At 38.2% G+C, this 17,124-nt stretch overlaps 1 protein-coding gene across 2 annotated transcripts in view; it reads left to right on the plus strand.

Annotated features, from left to right (window-relative positions):
• melk (maternal embryonic leucine zipper kinase) overlaps window positions 1-16,205 on the plus strand; it is a 95,597-nt gene extending 79,392 nt beyond the window's left edge. The window contains exons 15-17 of one of the 2 annotated variants that reach the window (XM_063069221.1): window positions 722-890; window positions 7,196-7,299; window positions 15,163-16,205. In XM_063069221.1, coding sequence (XP_062925291.1) covers window positions 722-890; window positions 7,196-7,299; window positions 15,163-15,340 — 451 coding nt within the window. In that variant the 3' untranslated portion in view covers window positions 15,341-16,205. The remainder of the gene's footprint in view (window positions 1-721; window positions 891-7,195; window positions 7,300-15,162) is intronic. The other variant, XM_063069220.1, reaches the window with a different exon arrangement.
• Window positions 16,206-17,124: the final 919 nt, after the last annotated feature.

Here is a 17,124-nt window from a genome sequence, read left to right on the forward strand (position 1 = left end):
TTGGTGGATATGATGGTCAGCATAGACAAAGTGGGCTGGAGGGCCTTTTTCTGTGTTGTACAACTATGACCCAATGATTTTACTTTCTGTTTTCTGTATTTAGGGACTATAGTATTTTTCTACAGGATTATTTAAAATTTCAGTTGAACCTCTGTGCTTTCTTAACCCTTTGCTCATTATTAAGATTTCAATTATTATCAATGGAAACTGGATTTCCCTTTTAACAACCACATGTAGTAGGTCCTGTCTGATTTCTGAAATTTCTGATTTGCATTTTTAATCTTTGAATTCCATCTTTCTCTTGGCATACTTCCCTGGTCAATTCAGTTCTATCTATAATTTATCTTATTCAGCTTTAGAATCCGTCATTTTCATTAGGTTTGTATCATCTGAAAATTTTGCCAGTGGTATTTCTCTTTGTACCACATACTTTATGAAAACATTGACAAGATACCAGACTCCCAGTGGAGTGTTTGCATATTGCTGCATGTTCACAATTGGTTATTTTTCATGGTCAGTCATAAACCAACTCTCATCCTGGTAGGTCTAAGAGCTCCTGAACAGTTAAGTGAAGAGCACTGTATATTAGCAAAAGATCCACTCACTGATGATGAAAATTATGTAGTTTTATTATTTACAGAATTTTGGATCTGCTTTATAAGGAGTGGATTAGGTTTTTCATATTAAAATAAAAGAACCTATTAAATATTGGAACTTACAGGACTCGTTCATTGGACCTTAATTTATATCAGAATGATGGTGAAAGCAGCCAAAAGAAAAAAGGAACCAAGATGTTTGGAAGCTTGGAGCGTGGGTTGGACAAGATGATCACAATGCTAACTCCTAGCAAACGAAAAAGACCCTTTAAAGATGGACCAAGGAAGATTAAGGTTAGCCTTTCAGGTTAACTTTACCAACTGATCCATTGTTAAAAATCAGATTGAGTGTTTAAGCTGTGGAATCAGTTATGTTGAACATACTCTAGCAAGGAGGGATATTTATTAATTTTATTTGTTTCTGCTAATTGATGTAAAATAACAATATTGGTAATCCATAATTTTGTAAATCATCTTGACTCTTGGATGTTTTCCTGCACCATTTGTACTTTATTGGCAAGCTCCATAGCATAGTCTTTGCTTTGCCTCAAATTCTATTGTAGCCAGAAATAATTTCCAACTGTAGGCCATCAAAATGCAACTACTCAATGAACCTTCTTGACTGTTTTTCTTTGTTGTCACCTTTCACAAATGTAGGCCTTAAGTGATCATAACATGATTGAGTTCACTGTGAAATTTGAAAAAGAGAAGCCGAAATCCGATGTGTCGGTATTTCAGTGGAGTAAAGGAAATTACAGTGGCATGAGAGAGAAACTGGCCAAAGTTGACTGGAGAGAGACACTGGCGGGAAGGACAGCAGAGTAGCAGTAGCTGGAGTTTATGCGAGAAATGAGGAATGTGCAAGACAGGTATATTCCAAAAAAGAAGAAATTTTCAAATGGAAAAGGGATGCAACAGTGGCTGACAAGAGAAGTCAAAGCCAAAGTTAAAGCAAAGGAGAGGGCATACAAGGAAGCAAAAATTAGTGGGAAGACAGAGGATTGGGAAGTTTTTAAAAGCTTACAAAAGGAAATTAAGAAGGTCATTAACAGGGAAAAGATGAACTATGAAAGGAAGCTAGCAAATAATATCAAAGAGGATACTAAAAGCTTTTTCAAGTATATAAAGATTAAATGACAGGTGAGAGTAGATATAGGACGGATAGAAAATGATGCTGGAGAAATTGTAATGGGAGATAAGGAGATGGCGGAGGAACTGAACGAGTATTTTTCATCAGTCATCAGCAGTATACCGGACACTCAAGGGTGGCAGGGAAGAGAAGTGTGCGCAGTCACAATTACGACAGAGAAAGTACTCAGGAAGCTGAATAGTCTAAAGGTAAATGAATCTCCTGAACCAAATGGAATGCACCCTCGTGTTCTGAAGGAAGTAGCTGTGGAGATTGCGGAGGCATTAATTTTCAAAAGTCGATAGATTCTGGCATGACTCCGGAGGACTGGAAGATTGCAAATGTCACTCCGCTATTTAAGAAGGGGGCAAGGAAGCAAAAAGAAAATTATAGACCTGTTAACTTGACATCCGTGGTTGGGAAGTTGTTGGAGTCGATTGTCAAGGTTGAGGTTACAGAGTACCTGGAGGCATATGACAAGATAGGCAGAACTCAGTATGGTTTCCTTAAAGGAAAATCCTGCCTGACAAACCTATTACAATTTTTTGAGGAAATTACCAGTAGGCTAGACAAGGGAGATGCTGTGGATGTTGGATATTTGGATTTTCAGAAGGCCTTTGACAAGGTGCCACACATGAGGCTGCTTAACAAGATAAGAGCCCATGGAATTACGGGAAAGTTACATACGTGGATAGAGCATTGGCTGATTGGCAGGAAACAGAGAGTGGGAATAAAGGGATCCTATTCTGGTTGGCTGCCGGTTACCAGTGGTGTTCCACAGGGGTCCGTGTTGGGGCCGCTTCTTATTACGTTGTACATCAACGATTTGGATTATGGAATAGATGGCTTTGTGGCTAAGTTTGCTGACGATACAAAAGTAGGTGGAGGGGCCGGTAGTGCTGAGGAAACGGAGAGTCTGCAGAGAGACTTGGATAGATTGGAAGAATGGGCAAAGTAGTAGCAAATGAAATACAATGTTGGAAAGTGTATGGTTATGTACTTTGGCAGAAGAAATAAATGGGCAGACTATTATTTAAATGGGGAGAGAATTCAAAGTTCTGAGATGCAATGGGACTTGGGAGTCCTTGTACAGGATACCCTTAAGGTTAACCTCCAGGTGGTGAAGAAGGCGAATGCAATGTTAGCATTCATTTCTAGAGGAATAGAGTATAGGAGCAGGGATGTGATGTTGAGGCTCTATAAGGCGCTGGTAAGACCTCACTTGGAGTACTGTGGGCAGTTTTGGTCTCCTTATTTAAGAAAGGATGTACTGACGTTGAAGAGGGTACAGAGAAGATTCACTAGAATGATTCCGGGATTGAAAGAGTTAACATATAAGGAACGTTTGTCCGCTCTTGGACTGTATTCCTTGGAGTTTAGAAGAATGACGGGGGACCTCATCGAAACATTTCGAATGTTGAAAGGCATGGACAGAGTGGATGTGGCAAAGTTGTTTCCCATGATGGGGGAATCTAGTACGAGAGGGCATGACTTAAGGATTGAAGGGTGCCCATTCAGAACAGAGATGCGAAGAAATTTTTTTAGCCAGAGGGTGGTGAATCTATGGAATTTGTTGCCACGGGCAGCAGTGGAGGCCAAGTCAGTGGGTGTATTTAAGGCAGAGATTGATAGGTATCTGAGTAGTCAGGGCATTAAAGGTTATGGTGAGAAGGTGGGGGAGTGGGACTAAATGGGAGAATGGATCAGCTCATAATAAAATGGCAGAGCAAACTCGATTGGCCGAATGGCCGCCTTCTGCTCCTTTGTCTTATGGTCTTGTGTTATGTATGTTTGTGATACAATTCTCAGCTCCCAACTTTTTCACTGCCTCTCTGAGCAGCAACTGTTTAAATGTTTAATGTTAAATGTTTAAATGACGAACAATTCAGTCTTCTGCTTTAACTTCTGCAAATTTTAAACTATTAACTTTTTAGTTTCTGTATCACTTACATATTAGCAAATTGCCTATGAGCAACTTCATATTGCAGCCTTGTGCTTCTGACTCATGTAGAGTCATAGAAAAGTACAGCTCAGAAGCAGATCCTTAGACCTATCTAGTCCATGCTGATCCACTTAAATTCTCCCATCGACCTGCACCAGAACCATAGCCCTCCACACCCCTTCCATCCATGTACCTATCCAAACTTTTCTTAAACTTTGAAATCGAGCTCACGTGCACCACTTATACTGGCAGCTCATTCCACACTTTCGTGACCCTCTGAGTAAAGTTTTCCCTCACGTTCCCCTTAAACTTTGCATCTTTCATCCTTAACTCATGACCTCTAGTTGTAGTCCCACCCAAACTCAGTGGAAGAAGCCTGGTTTAATTTGCCCTATCTATACCCCTCATAATTTTGTATACCTCAATCAAATCTCCTCTCAATCTTCTACATTTCAAGGAATAAAATCCTAACCTATTCAATCTTCCCATATAACTCAGGTCTTCAGATCTGAATTTTCTCTCTATTCTTTCTACCTTATTTACATCTTTTCTGTAGGTATGTGACCAAAACTGCACACAAGTCTCCATAGTAGGCCTCAGCAATGTCTCGTACAACTTCAGCATAACATCCCATCTCCTGTATTCGATACTTTGAGTTATGAAGGCCAATGTGCCGAAAGCTTTTTTTATGATCCTATCAGCCTGTGATGCCACTTTCCTGAATTATGGGCCTGTATTCCCAGATCCCTTTGTTCTACTACACTCCTCAGTGCCCTACCGTTCACTGTGTAAGTCGTACCCTGGTTGATCCTACTGCAGTGCAACACTTCGTACTTGTCTGCATTAAATTCCATCTGCCATTTTTCCAGCTGGTCCAGATCCCGCTGTAAGCCATGATAGACTTTCTTGCTGTCCACTACATCCCCAATCTTGCTGTCATCCGCAAATCTGATGATCCATTTAATCTCATTGTCATCCAGATTGTTGATTATACATGACAAACAACAATGAAACCAGCACTAATCGCTGTGGCACTCCGCTATTCACAGACCTCCAGTCAGTGAGGTAATCATCTACTACCACTCTCTGGCCTCTCCCACAAAGCCAATGCCTAATCCAATATATTACTACTACTTGAATGTCAAATGACTGAACCTTTTTGACCAACCTGCCACGTAGGACTTTGTCAAATGCCTTACTAAAGTCCATGTAGATAACCTCCACTGCCTTGCCTTCATCAACTTTCCTGGTAACTTCCTTGAAAAACTCTCTATAAAATTGGTTAAGCACAACCTACCACGCAAAAAGCCGTACTGACTATCTTTAATCAGTCCGTGTCTATCCAAATACTCATATATCCGGTCCCTTAGAATACCTTCCAGTGACTTTCCAACTATTGCTGTCAGGCTCACTGGTCTATAATTTCCTGGTTTAGTTTTAGAGCCTTATTTTTATCCCCTTCATTACATCCTAACTTTGTCCGAACATTGTTTTTTCCATTGGATATTTTTTTCTGCATTAAAGACACTTTTGGGATTCTGTGAATCATGTCAGTTTGGAAAATTAAATGCCAAAGACACAGCTAAATTTGTCACACTAAGTGGCGAGTAGAGGACACAATACGCTGCCTCGGCTGGGGCTCGAACTCATGACCTTCAAATCGCTAGTCGAATGCCTTAACCACTTGGCCACATGCCTACGCTTTTAAGGATATGACTCATTAATAAAACTCAACTTTCCTAATTTTCTTATTTTGATATAGCAAGAAGCAAATTCGTAAACTAGTTTTTTGATTGAATTATGGTGCATTTTGTGGTAATAAGCTTTCATAATGAAATCTTCAGAATCTCTTTAACTTTCAGTGCAGGGTCAAGATACGAGTCACACCTGCACAATGTACATCAGTACTGACCGCATACCTGATGACAGGGTTCTTGTGTGTCATGGAGAGGGTGCCCCTCTCCCATTAACTTTAGTTCCTCTTGACTTCAAAACACCTGACTGCTACCATTCACAAAACAGTTCTATTAGTGAAGCCCAGAAAAATGAAACTCAAAGTCACTAATAAATTGTCTATGGAAATGATAAAACAGTACTTTCTGAACACTTTAAAGTTAGTGACAGTGAACCTTATGAGATATGACTAATCATAGCCTGCCAATTTAGATATCAACCCATCATTCCTGTCTGTCCCTTTTGGGCCCACCTCATGCATGAAGCATAATTGACACTGATTCCATTAACCTACATTAGGCCCATATCTTTCTACTCTTTTCCTATCTCAGTATCCACCCAAAGTGCCTTTAAATGTTGTAATCATATCTGTCTCTGGCAGCTCATTCCAGATAACTATGGATTTCCTTTAAATTTCTTTCCCTCACCTTAAACCACTGGCCTCTAGTTCTCAACTAGCCTGTCCTGGAAGAATAACTACCTATCCTATCTATGAGTCTCATAATTTTATAAACCGTATAAGATTACCCCTCAGCCTCCAGCATTTCAATGAGAATAAAATCATCCTATCCGCACTTACTTTATAACTACAGCTCTCCATTCCGGGTAACATCCTGGTGAATCTCTTCTTTACCATGTCCTTCCTAAAGAGTAGAAACTGGAGCAACACATAATACTCCAAATGCAGTATTACCAACATTTTGTATAGCTGTAACATGGTGTCTGATTTCCCAGCTCCAATACCCAATGCCTTCTTTGTACCAACTCCAGCAATAGAGTCAAGGCACTACAGCATAGCAACTGGCCCTTTGGCCCATTTGGTTGGCACCAGTGTATTATTCTGCATAGTCCTATTGATCGAGGTGTAGATCATACTGTAGCTCTCCATACCCTTCCCATCCATGTACTTATCCAAATTTCTCAAGTGTTGAAAATGAACCCACATCCACCGTTTGTGCTGGCAGGTCATTCCATACTCTCATCACCCTCTGAGTGAAGATTTCCCCCTCAGGTTCTCTTAAATATTTTACTTTCACCCTTAACCTATGACCTCTAGCTGTAGTCTCACCCAACCTCAATGGAAAAAACCTGGTTGCATTTACCCTATCTAAAACCTTATAATTTCTTAAACCTCTATCAAATCTCCCCTCGTTCTCCTATGCTCCAGAGAGTGAAGTGCTAATCTAACATGCAGCTTTTATTTGTCCTTTCTCTGCAGTCTCACAGAAATGCAGATATGCTTGCCCTGATACTATAATCTGTTATGCAGTAATTCACACTGCCATCCTGAGAAATCTTTTTAAGTAAATTATTTTGGAATACTTTAGATGGTCTAATAACCCCACCTGGCTTACTTTAAATACTGAATCATTAAGGAATCATCATACTTATTTTCTCTGACAATATATTATATACAAATGGATCCTTGAGGAAAATTCTAATTTGTAGTATTACAAAGGAAACTATTCCAAAATTGAAATTGCACTTTTGTATTCAAAGCTTGTGGTTAAACAAGTGAAAATTCTTTGAATTTCTAATATGGAAACTGCAGTAAAATCATACTTGCTCTTTTAGGCACAATATAATGTGACAACAACCACCATGGTGAATGCAGATCAAGTTTTGGATGAAATTATTCAGATTTTACCAACCAAACGTGTAGACTTTGTGCAAAAGGGGTAAGTTTTTAAAATTAGTCCAATATTTGAATGAAAATAATGGGATATTAGTGTTAAAGTACTGCAGGTTTGATGGGAATTAGGTACCTGTGCATTAACAAAAATGAAAACACATGTTTAATAGTTCGGTCTCGCAAGATTTATTGTTTTAGTGTTTACTACTGTGGCAATGAATTAGTGCAAAGTTCTCTATTTACAACTTTTTTAAATGCAGTTATCTTTTATACACACACAAGCCATTATATAAATGGAATACAGATGATTATTTACTGAAATAATTGTTTAGAACATTTTAATAATATTTTACTTCCTACTGTAATATATCCCAATTGTAGCTCTGTAAATTGTTCAGAGTCAATCTATTTTAATTTGGTGATTTATGAATTTGACCATTCACCTTGTTAGGTTACTTGGGCTGCTTGATGACACCTTATACTAGATAACCAAGATTTCCAAACATTTCTGATTATGGACTGAAAATGAGTCACAATCTGGCTCCTTTCGTCTTCACCAAATCCAAGCACCACTGGCATCATCCTTTTTTTTCCTTTTTCTTTATACAGTCTGATCTGGATATGCCCAGTAGACTAGACAATACACATTACATAAACTTTGTAAGATTAGCGACATATTGCTTAGACACAGGTTTTGCTGTTTTTTAATGCCTTAATGGACATTTTATTTAATCCAATCAGAAACAAATTGATTTATTCTAGCTATTGCTGTACTTCACCTTCAATGATACCTGCAGTTTCTTCCTTCCTTATTCTGATGAAAAATCTCAAATCTGAAACATTGTTTTTCTTTCTATAGATGCCGCCTAATCTGCTGATTCCTTCCAGTATTTTCTGATTTTATCTCAGCTTTCTAGCATTCATACTTCTTTTGATTTTCACTCTTTTCAAGTTGGAAGATGGCACACAGTAGTGTTCATTAGCACACAGGATTGGTGCTAGAACAGACTAAAGTTTCAAAAACTGCAGTGATGCCAAACTTTAACATGTGGCAAATGAGAGGAATTATACCATCTCTGTACAATAGGACATGGTTTAGCAGAATAGACAGGCAAGTGGCAAATGGAATTTAATGCACAGAAGTTTGAAGTGTTGCATTTTGGCAGAAGGGATGGGAAAAGACAGAGTAACACAAAATGCTGATGGAACACAGCAGGTCAGGCAGCATCTATGGAGAGGAATAAAGAGCTGATGTTCGGGCATCAGGACGTGAATTCCTCTAGCATTTTGTGGGTATTACTCTGGATTTCCAGTATCTGCAGAATCTCTTGTGTTTAGGATGGGAAAAGGCAACAGGTTTGGTGAGATAGTTCTGAGAGGTGCAGGAACAGAGGGAAATGCGGAGGGGTAAAGTGCAAAATTTTTTGAAGATGGAAAAGAAAGGAAAAGTACGTCGCATCCGGAGTTTCTCCGGTTAGCGGACGATTTCCCTCCACGCCTCTCTGATGTAGTGAGGAACCGTGTACAAGGCAAGTACCTTCTGCCGGGTGGTGTTTCCAAAGAGATCACCAGCTCGTAACCCAGCACAGATGGAAAGTGTGCAGGGGAGCCGGCTGGATTCGAACTCGGAATCTTTCGTCCCAAAGTCCGGCACTGATGCCACTACGCCACCAGCCGGGTCCTTTGAAGATGATAGAGGTGAAAGAGAAGTAAGTAGCTATCTATGAAGTCCAAATTTCAACATGCTCTACTGAGTATATAAAAAATTAAGTTATGACGAACCTTTATACAACTCTTGATTAGACCACAAGTAGAGAATTGAATTCAGTTTTGATCACAACACTTGGGGGCGGTGTAAAGGTTCTAATACAGTGATATTACAGGTGTCCCCAGCTTTTCAAACATTCGCTTTACAAAACCTCACTGTTACGAAAGACCTACATTAGTACCCTGTTTTCACTAACAGAAGGTGTTTTCACTGTTACGAAAAAAGCAGCGCGCGAAAAAAAATTAGCGCGCGATAAAAGGCAGCGCGCACCCCGAGCAGCCGCTGTCCCCCGGATTCGGAACTGCATTCCCGCTGGCATTGCTTAAACACAAGTCTGTGAGCAGTCGTTTGCAAGATGAGTTCAATGGTATCGGAAAAGCCTGAAAGAGCTCGTAAGGGTGTTACACTTAGCGTAAAACTAGACATAATTAAGCGTTTCGATCGTGGTGAACGAAGTAAGGACTAAGTGAATTTAGCTTGTGGAAGCAGACGAAGATGATGTTGAAGAGGTTTTGGCATCCCATGACCAAGAAATGATAGATGAAGAGCTGATGCAATTGGAAGAGGAAAGGATAACAATCGAAACCGAATGAGTAATGATAAAGTACGACTTTAATTTTGAAAGGGTACATCGGTTTAGGAGATATTTGCAGGATGGTTTGAGTGCTTCCAAAGAACTGTATGATAGAGAAATGCGCAAGGCTCAGCAGTCAAGCAAGCCTTCCACATCAGCCACAGCAGACGACGAACCTCGACCTTCAACATCGAGGCGGGCAGTCATAGGAGAAGATGAGCTGCCTGCTCTAATGGAAATAGACGACAAGATGACACCCCAGTGTCCCACCACCCCAACACCCAGGCCGCGGACAGATACCGATTCGCAGAGAATGCAGCAGTAGCCGGGAGACACACAGCACATCTTTAAGAAAAAAGCCGAAATAAACATGCTAATTAATTAGGTGCCGCCCCGCACGTAATTGTCAGCCCAGATCAGAGGCGATGCAATCGACAACCGGCAAAGAGTTCTTAGAGCAAAGGAGATTGAAAGGTATGAGATAATTGGGTTAGAAAAGGTAGACAAATAAAAGCTGTCCCTATTAGTTGATGGTATAGTGGCTCTGGCTTATGGATCTCGGATGATGATGAAGGGATGCACATGGACAAGGAAGGACTTCTTTTCTTAAACAAGGTGGAGACCATCAATATTTTCAAAAGTAAATTAGATTAACACCTTAAAGTTTAGGCAGGAGGAGAAGATGGCGGCGCGACGCAGCTCGCAGCGGCCACTCCGGTGGTAATGTCTGTTATTTTTCAAGTAGGGTGCGTGCACAATCCTGATTTGATGAAGGCGGACGTGAGAGCATGGAAGAACATTTGGTAAAACCTCTGAAATGCCTGCTTCGCTGCCACTGCTACTGTGTGGTCCAGAATCTCCGAAGGAGAAGACCCCGAGTCCTCGGCTTTGCTTGTTGCTCGGCGGCCGGGACGGGGTCAAAGCGCTCGGCAGAGGATGGTGCTCGGAGAGGCTGTGTCGGAGGGGCTGGTTGGAGGCTCGAAGTTTTCGGATGGACTCAGAGTCCGCTGTGGTTGGGTGCTGCATTAGCAGGTTGGCAGCGCTTGGAGGTTCATGGCAGGGAGAGTTTCTCCCTTCTGCCGCCTGCGTGAGATGATGAGGCTATCGGGACTTTGAGACTTTTTTTTACTGTGCCATGGTCTGCTCTTTATCAAATTATGGTATTGCTTTGCACTGTTGTAACTATATGTTATAATTATGTGGTTTTATAAGTTTTAGTCTTGGTTTGTCCTGTGTTTTCTTGTGATATCATTCTGGAGGAACGTTGTATCATTTTTTAATGCATGCATTTCTAAATGACAATAAACGAGGACTGAGTGTCCTCATAATCTAATCTAAAAAAAAGTTGCAGGATTACTGGCTTGTGCTGGGGAATTGAATTGATTAGATTACTCAACAAAAAGCTAAATTGGGTTACAATATTGCCATAATGACTCTAACTTAACACTGGACAGCAAAAGGAAAAATGGAGTGCATGCTATGGAAAGCATGAGATCTTTGTGGCCAGTTTTCTCCTTTGTTTTCCGTACTCTATCTTTACACTGCGATATCGCAAAGGTGGGGACGAGATGGTGTACAGTTTTTGGGTCACTAAAGTTAGAGGTTGGAGTGAGTAGCTTTCATGGGATGATGTAGGAGGAAAAGGAAATGGTAAGCCTACGTAACGATGAATAAATAGCAAAGATCAGTTGAGCTTTCAAATGATACAACATTAGGAAGTGCAGTGACCCCAGTGCTGATGCCTCCTCTGATATCCTGCCAGTTGTCCTCCTGGAGCATGTTGAGAAACATTGTCATCAGCAACTTCATCAGCTTCCTGTAAATCTGAAACTTAATGTATTGATTTTGTTAGATGAGCCAAGACAATTTTGATGTAGGATAGGTAAAAAAAATGATCATTAACGTCCTTCACATGCTAATACTGCCCTCCCTACAAGTCATGCTTACGTACTAAGGCTGTTTAAATGTAAAGCAAGAGCTGCTCTTGAAATACTTCTCATCTAGAAAGTGGCGTAGTATAGCCTATAGAGCAATTTTTTTTTGCATTGCAGGTAATCCCACTGGTTATATTACAAGACACTTTGCAGTAAATGCATTGAAGATAGAATCAGTATTAGTTACATGGGGGGGGGGAGAATGACTAAAATTTAATTGAAAATTTCTTTACATTATTTTTTCACATTCAGAGCTTTGTTTCGTAAACAATACAAATCTCAGTATATTAGCAATTTGTTACTACTTCTGAATTCTGTTTTCTGGATAACTTGCATTTGGCTAAAACACTTCCTTCTTTTCTGGAGGAGCAGTTAACACTGCAGCTTGTCTAATACTCTTGCATGCTACTCATTTTGGTATAATGTACTGTCTTTTTTTAATAGGTTTGAGTTGTACAGCAATGTTTCCTGGTATAAATATTGTAGGAAGGATTCAGTAAACTAAACAAAATTGTTTCTTTCCCAATTTCTATTACTTCTTTTCAGATTTGAAATAATTCGTTTTATATAGAGTGTTAGAATGGTCCTGTTGGTTACCCTGTCAGCTAGTTATTTCCAGCACCAGATCTTAATAAATAAGCTGACTTTTTTTTGTAAAGCTATCTATTCCCAGGGATTGAAACTGAAGAAGTACTTCTACTGGGATTTGTGACATTAAACCAGTCAAGCCACCTCCATTTGATTTTATGAACTCAATATTTTTTTATATCCTTGTAAGATACTCTGACATTGACGTTCACTCTATCAATACTGACATTAATCACATAAAGCACAAGGAATAATTTTGCTTCCAGCAAGAAATACAAACCTAGAAGCAAAGTAATTTAGCCTTGTATAAAGTAAAGGAGATTAGGTGCAATAATTGACAAATGAATGGATTAAGTAAATCCATTCTGCTAACCCATTAGTGGTTGGAAACACTCTAAAATTCAAAATAAGTTTATTATCAAAGCACATACAGCATGTGTCACCATATACAGCCCTAAGATTCATTTTCTTGCGGGCAATCACAGTAAATACAAGTGACACAATAGAATCAATGGAAGATCACACCAACAAGACAAAAAAAAACAACAAACTGAAAGTAAGTAAATAAACAATAAATATTGAAAACCTGAGATGATGAGTTCTTGAAAGTGAGTTGTGGGAACATTTCAGTAATAGGTTGAATGAAGTTATCCCCTTTGGTTCAAGAGCCTGATGGTTGGGAGGTAATAAATCTTTCTGAACCTGGTGGTGTTGGTCCTGAGGCTCATGTACCATTCTTCCTGATGGCATAGGAGAGATCACGGCCTGGAGGTGAGGATACTGCTTATCTGCGGCAACACACCTTGCAGATGCGCTCAATGGTGAGGAGGGATTTACCCTTGTTGGACTGGACAATATTCACTACATTTTTTAGGCTTTTTATACAAGGGTATTGGTGTTTCCATGCCAGGTGTGATACAACCAGTCAATATACTCTCCACCACACAGCCGTAGAAATTTGTCAAAGTTTTAGGTGACATGTCGAATCTTTGCAAACTTCTAAGAAAGTGGAGTAGATTATCGTTGTACACAAGCCATTGGCTCCGTGCCCTCTCTCTGCAAATGCTACCTGTCATGCTGATTTGTTTCCAGTTTTAAGTTTTTGTTTCAGATTTACATCTGTAGTTTTTTCTCTTTTCAGTCCCTAGCTGAGTTTGATGTGCCTGGCCAGTTGGACTTCCCCAATGATTCTCCTTTATTTCTGATTTCAAGCAAGAATTTTTATTTTTGCTTCTGGGACTGTTCTCTTTATCCAGATAGAATGGCTGTCATTAGCAAGCTGCTTTCATCATTTCTGTTGACACCCATTTGCTGTCTTTTTTTCTCCTGGTCTTCACTTTGTCACAGACATCACCTTTGTTCTTCCCATTCGTTTCTCTTCTGTGCAACTTTTAAAACATACCTGCCTTCTAAATTGACCCAGTTAGATGCAAATATTATAAATCTGAAACCTAGCTGTGTCTCAATCCACAAATGTTGCTGACCTGCAATTTCTGCTTTTATACCAAATTCAGAGGCATATCAGTTGCAATGCTTTATTTAAAAGTACTGAGTAAATAGGCTGAATCATTGTGACGTATTGAAATATATTACCTATATATTTTTGCATGTACAGTAAATATTTCCCATGCAGGCAGAAGAATAATTAGTATTCTCTTTATTGGAAAATGGTAAAACATGATGCATCTTTTTCCTTAATCTTTATCTAAATTGTAGCATACTACATTGGAAATATGAGCTTGGCCATTGTCTCTCTTAGATTCTTAACCAATTTTTTGCTGAAAATAGCTGTTGGCCAATCAGTGCTATAAATGACAGAACCCCAGAAAATGCTGAAAATATCAGGTTTCTAAATTCCAGAAAGTAATCAATAGGAGTGCAAATTTTACTATTTTATGTTAATCCTGCTCTTGTTTGGGAAAAATATTTTTTGGTAGACCAGCTCATGATTGTTTCTGTTAGTCAATGTTACAATTCCTTTCTATACGCAGCTTTCAAGAATCAGTTTATATTGCTTCCTCTGGATGGTGCTATTGTATTAATTACTCAATGTTCCAACATTTAGACATGGTTGATACACCAAGAATACTTTTGCAAAATAAACCTTTGCTTGGGAGTTGGATTAACTTTTATCGCATGGTGCGGCAAGCTTTTCAATTTCCCAAATATTATCAAGGACTGTTAAGTACTGAAGACATTTAACATTCCTATCTGGATGAATGAATCCCCTAACAAAAAAAAGCATTGTCGTTCTTCCTTCATAGTGCTTTTATGAGCACCGATTGAGAATTTTATGTGAACGTATTCTTCTTGTGCTGTTTTACCTTCATCTTAAATGCTTCTATGACATTTACCTCAACTATATATGGTAATGCAATCTATATTTATAGAAGGCTGCATTTGGTAGTTCCCATGTATGTTTGAGTGGAAACTCTGGTGGGAGGCAGTGGAAAAAATTGTATCTTTTGAAATGGAAGTAACTTTGGGTGTAATTTGCAGCAAAATTAGTAATTCTGTTCAAAGTAGAAATATCATTTTACTTAATGTTCTCACTGCTTTATTTTTCATTCAGAGAATATCTTGTCTTTATTATTAAAAAATGACTTTAAATCTATTAATGGCTTGGTAATTCTTAGCATAACAGATATGGAGAATTTCCTTTGGTAATTATTTTGAAAAATCAAAACTGGTAATTGGGAGCAATTGCAATGCAATAAAGTCTCCTGAAACTTGCCACAATGCCATTTGAAATACAGTGTGAACATTGATGAGATTGAACTTTTAAATAGTTCACTTCTGTTTTGACTAAACTTTGTGGTCTCAACATAAAAATCTTCTGTATGTGTGCACTCAAGGAATGATAGTCTCTCAATGGGTGATTAAAGTATGCTTTTTATAAATGCATTTCTTTCATACTTTGCTCATTAGATGCATTAAGCCAATTTGCTCCAGTTAGATCAATATTGAAGTAACAAAATTTTAGAAGAAATTCTATATTATGATTGTATATTCATACTACGCAATCATCACCTTGTTCTCCATCAGCTATACTTTAAAATGCTGGACGAGGTCAGATTTTGGAAAGGTCACCATGCAGTTCAAGTTGGAGATGTGTCAGCTCAGCAAGCCTGAAGTGATTGGTATCAGAAGACAGCGACTAAAGGGTGATGCCTGGGTTTATAAACGTTTAGTCGAAGATATTTTATCCAGTTCCAACATCTAATTAGTGTGTATATTAGAAATTTAATTTTTTTTTAAGTTCTTCGATTGATGAAAGGAGTATTTTGTTGTTGTGGCATTGTGTACCATCTACTATTTTACTTGTGCCTTCACTGATTTCTCAGTTTAATGTAACCTAGCTGTATCAGTATACACTGAGCATAACAAAAAAAAAGTTTTGGAAACATGTGCATGTAGAGGATATTTTTTAGTGATTCTTTTTATAAATAATTCTAATATCTTTTACAGCAACATTAGGACAGTATCGCCTGAGAAGGTTTCTAAAATACATGAGGATGAGGATGCATGTACTAGGCATGTTACCCTAGGTACTGAGAAGTTTGTGTTCCTAGCTATGTAAACCTAAGAAGCTGTATAAAAGTATGATCTTCCTAACGTAAATTAGCCATGAGTGAGTGAATCTTAAAACTCATTTGTATGCCGAAATAGAAATATTTATATATGGGAGGGTTAAACAAAGAAGTTTGAAATGGAGTGGTCCATTCAATTTTAAATTGCTTTACTAATTTTTAAACCTCTCTTGGTAAAAATTGAGGCATAATTAATGGAGATAAAGAAACTCATGATTAAATTGTACAACATAGCTTTGTAGTAGTTCTATTTTATTTTCTGTTTATTTTTTGTAATCATGTAATATGTAATTTGTAAAAAGTGCATTTTTTTTATCTGTGTGAGTTGGTTATACTGTCATTCCTTAATAAACTTGTAAATTTTCTTAGATTTGGTCTTAATATACCATTTTATTTTTGAACCTTAATTGTTAATTTTCTAATTTTCAGACGTGACTATTCCAATTTTTTTGAAAATCCAGCATTCACAGAACACTGCATTCAGTCAAAGATTGCTTAATATATCATTTGCATAATTCTCTTCCTGTCTGTGATTTAAAGAGGATTTATTGGGATCGTTAAAAGAGTCACAGCTGCAGTTACCACAGTTGAACTATACACTCAGTATGTTGCATAAAATTAAGTTGATTTAAATAACTTGCCTGTCTTTCTGAATGTTAAATGAAATTTTGTATTTACTAACTAATGATCTAAAATGGACTGACATGACACAAGGAAATTGCCTCTGGAAGCTGATTTCAGCTTATCAGTGACTTGTGACAGTACTATTAAAGGGTACTGTGACAATGCTGAGAGTACATTTTACCTGTAGAGTATTTGCAATGATCCCTTTTTACCTACTTAAATGTTTCCCGTTGCTGGTTTACATTATTCAGCTTGTTTTGATTAAACAGCATACTATAAATTGACTGGCTTACCAGCCAAAAAAAAATTATACCATTCTTAATGGTTAAAGGTCTCGGAGCAATTGCAGGGAATATCAAAGTGTCTGATTAAATTTACGGTATTGAAAGCTGTTTACATTGCTCAACCACACTTCAGCTAATCGTAGAACTATAAGTTAAGATAAATTTGATTTTTATGACAATCAACAAAGTGATGAATGAGCATACCAATTTACATATTTAACGTGTAGTGCAAGGCCATTTAACGTCTGACAGTTCTCAGCAGTTGTATGAATATCTGATACTACTGAATATTTAGTTCATAGAGGTTATAGTATATTGCCTCATTTTGCATTCATTCCCCAAGGATAAAATTGCACACTTTGCCTATACAGATACAGTCCAAATTTGGTCTGCTGTTTTCTTTTTGAATCTGCTTTGGTTAAGAAATTAGCATCCATTGTTTATGAAATTCATTGTTAACTGAACTTTTTTTGTTTCTTTTCTTTACTTCTGTTCCTATTGGTATCAAT

The sequence above is a fragment of the Mobula hypostoma genome, chromosome 16, assembly GCF_963921235.1.
Source record: "Mobula hypostoma chromosome 16, sMobHyp1.1, whole genome shotgun sequence".
NCBI classification, from domain to species: Eukaryota; Metazoa; Chordata; class Chondrichthyes; order Myliobatiformes; family Myliobatidae; genus Mobula; species Mobula hypostoma.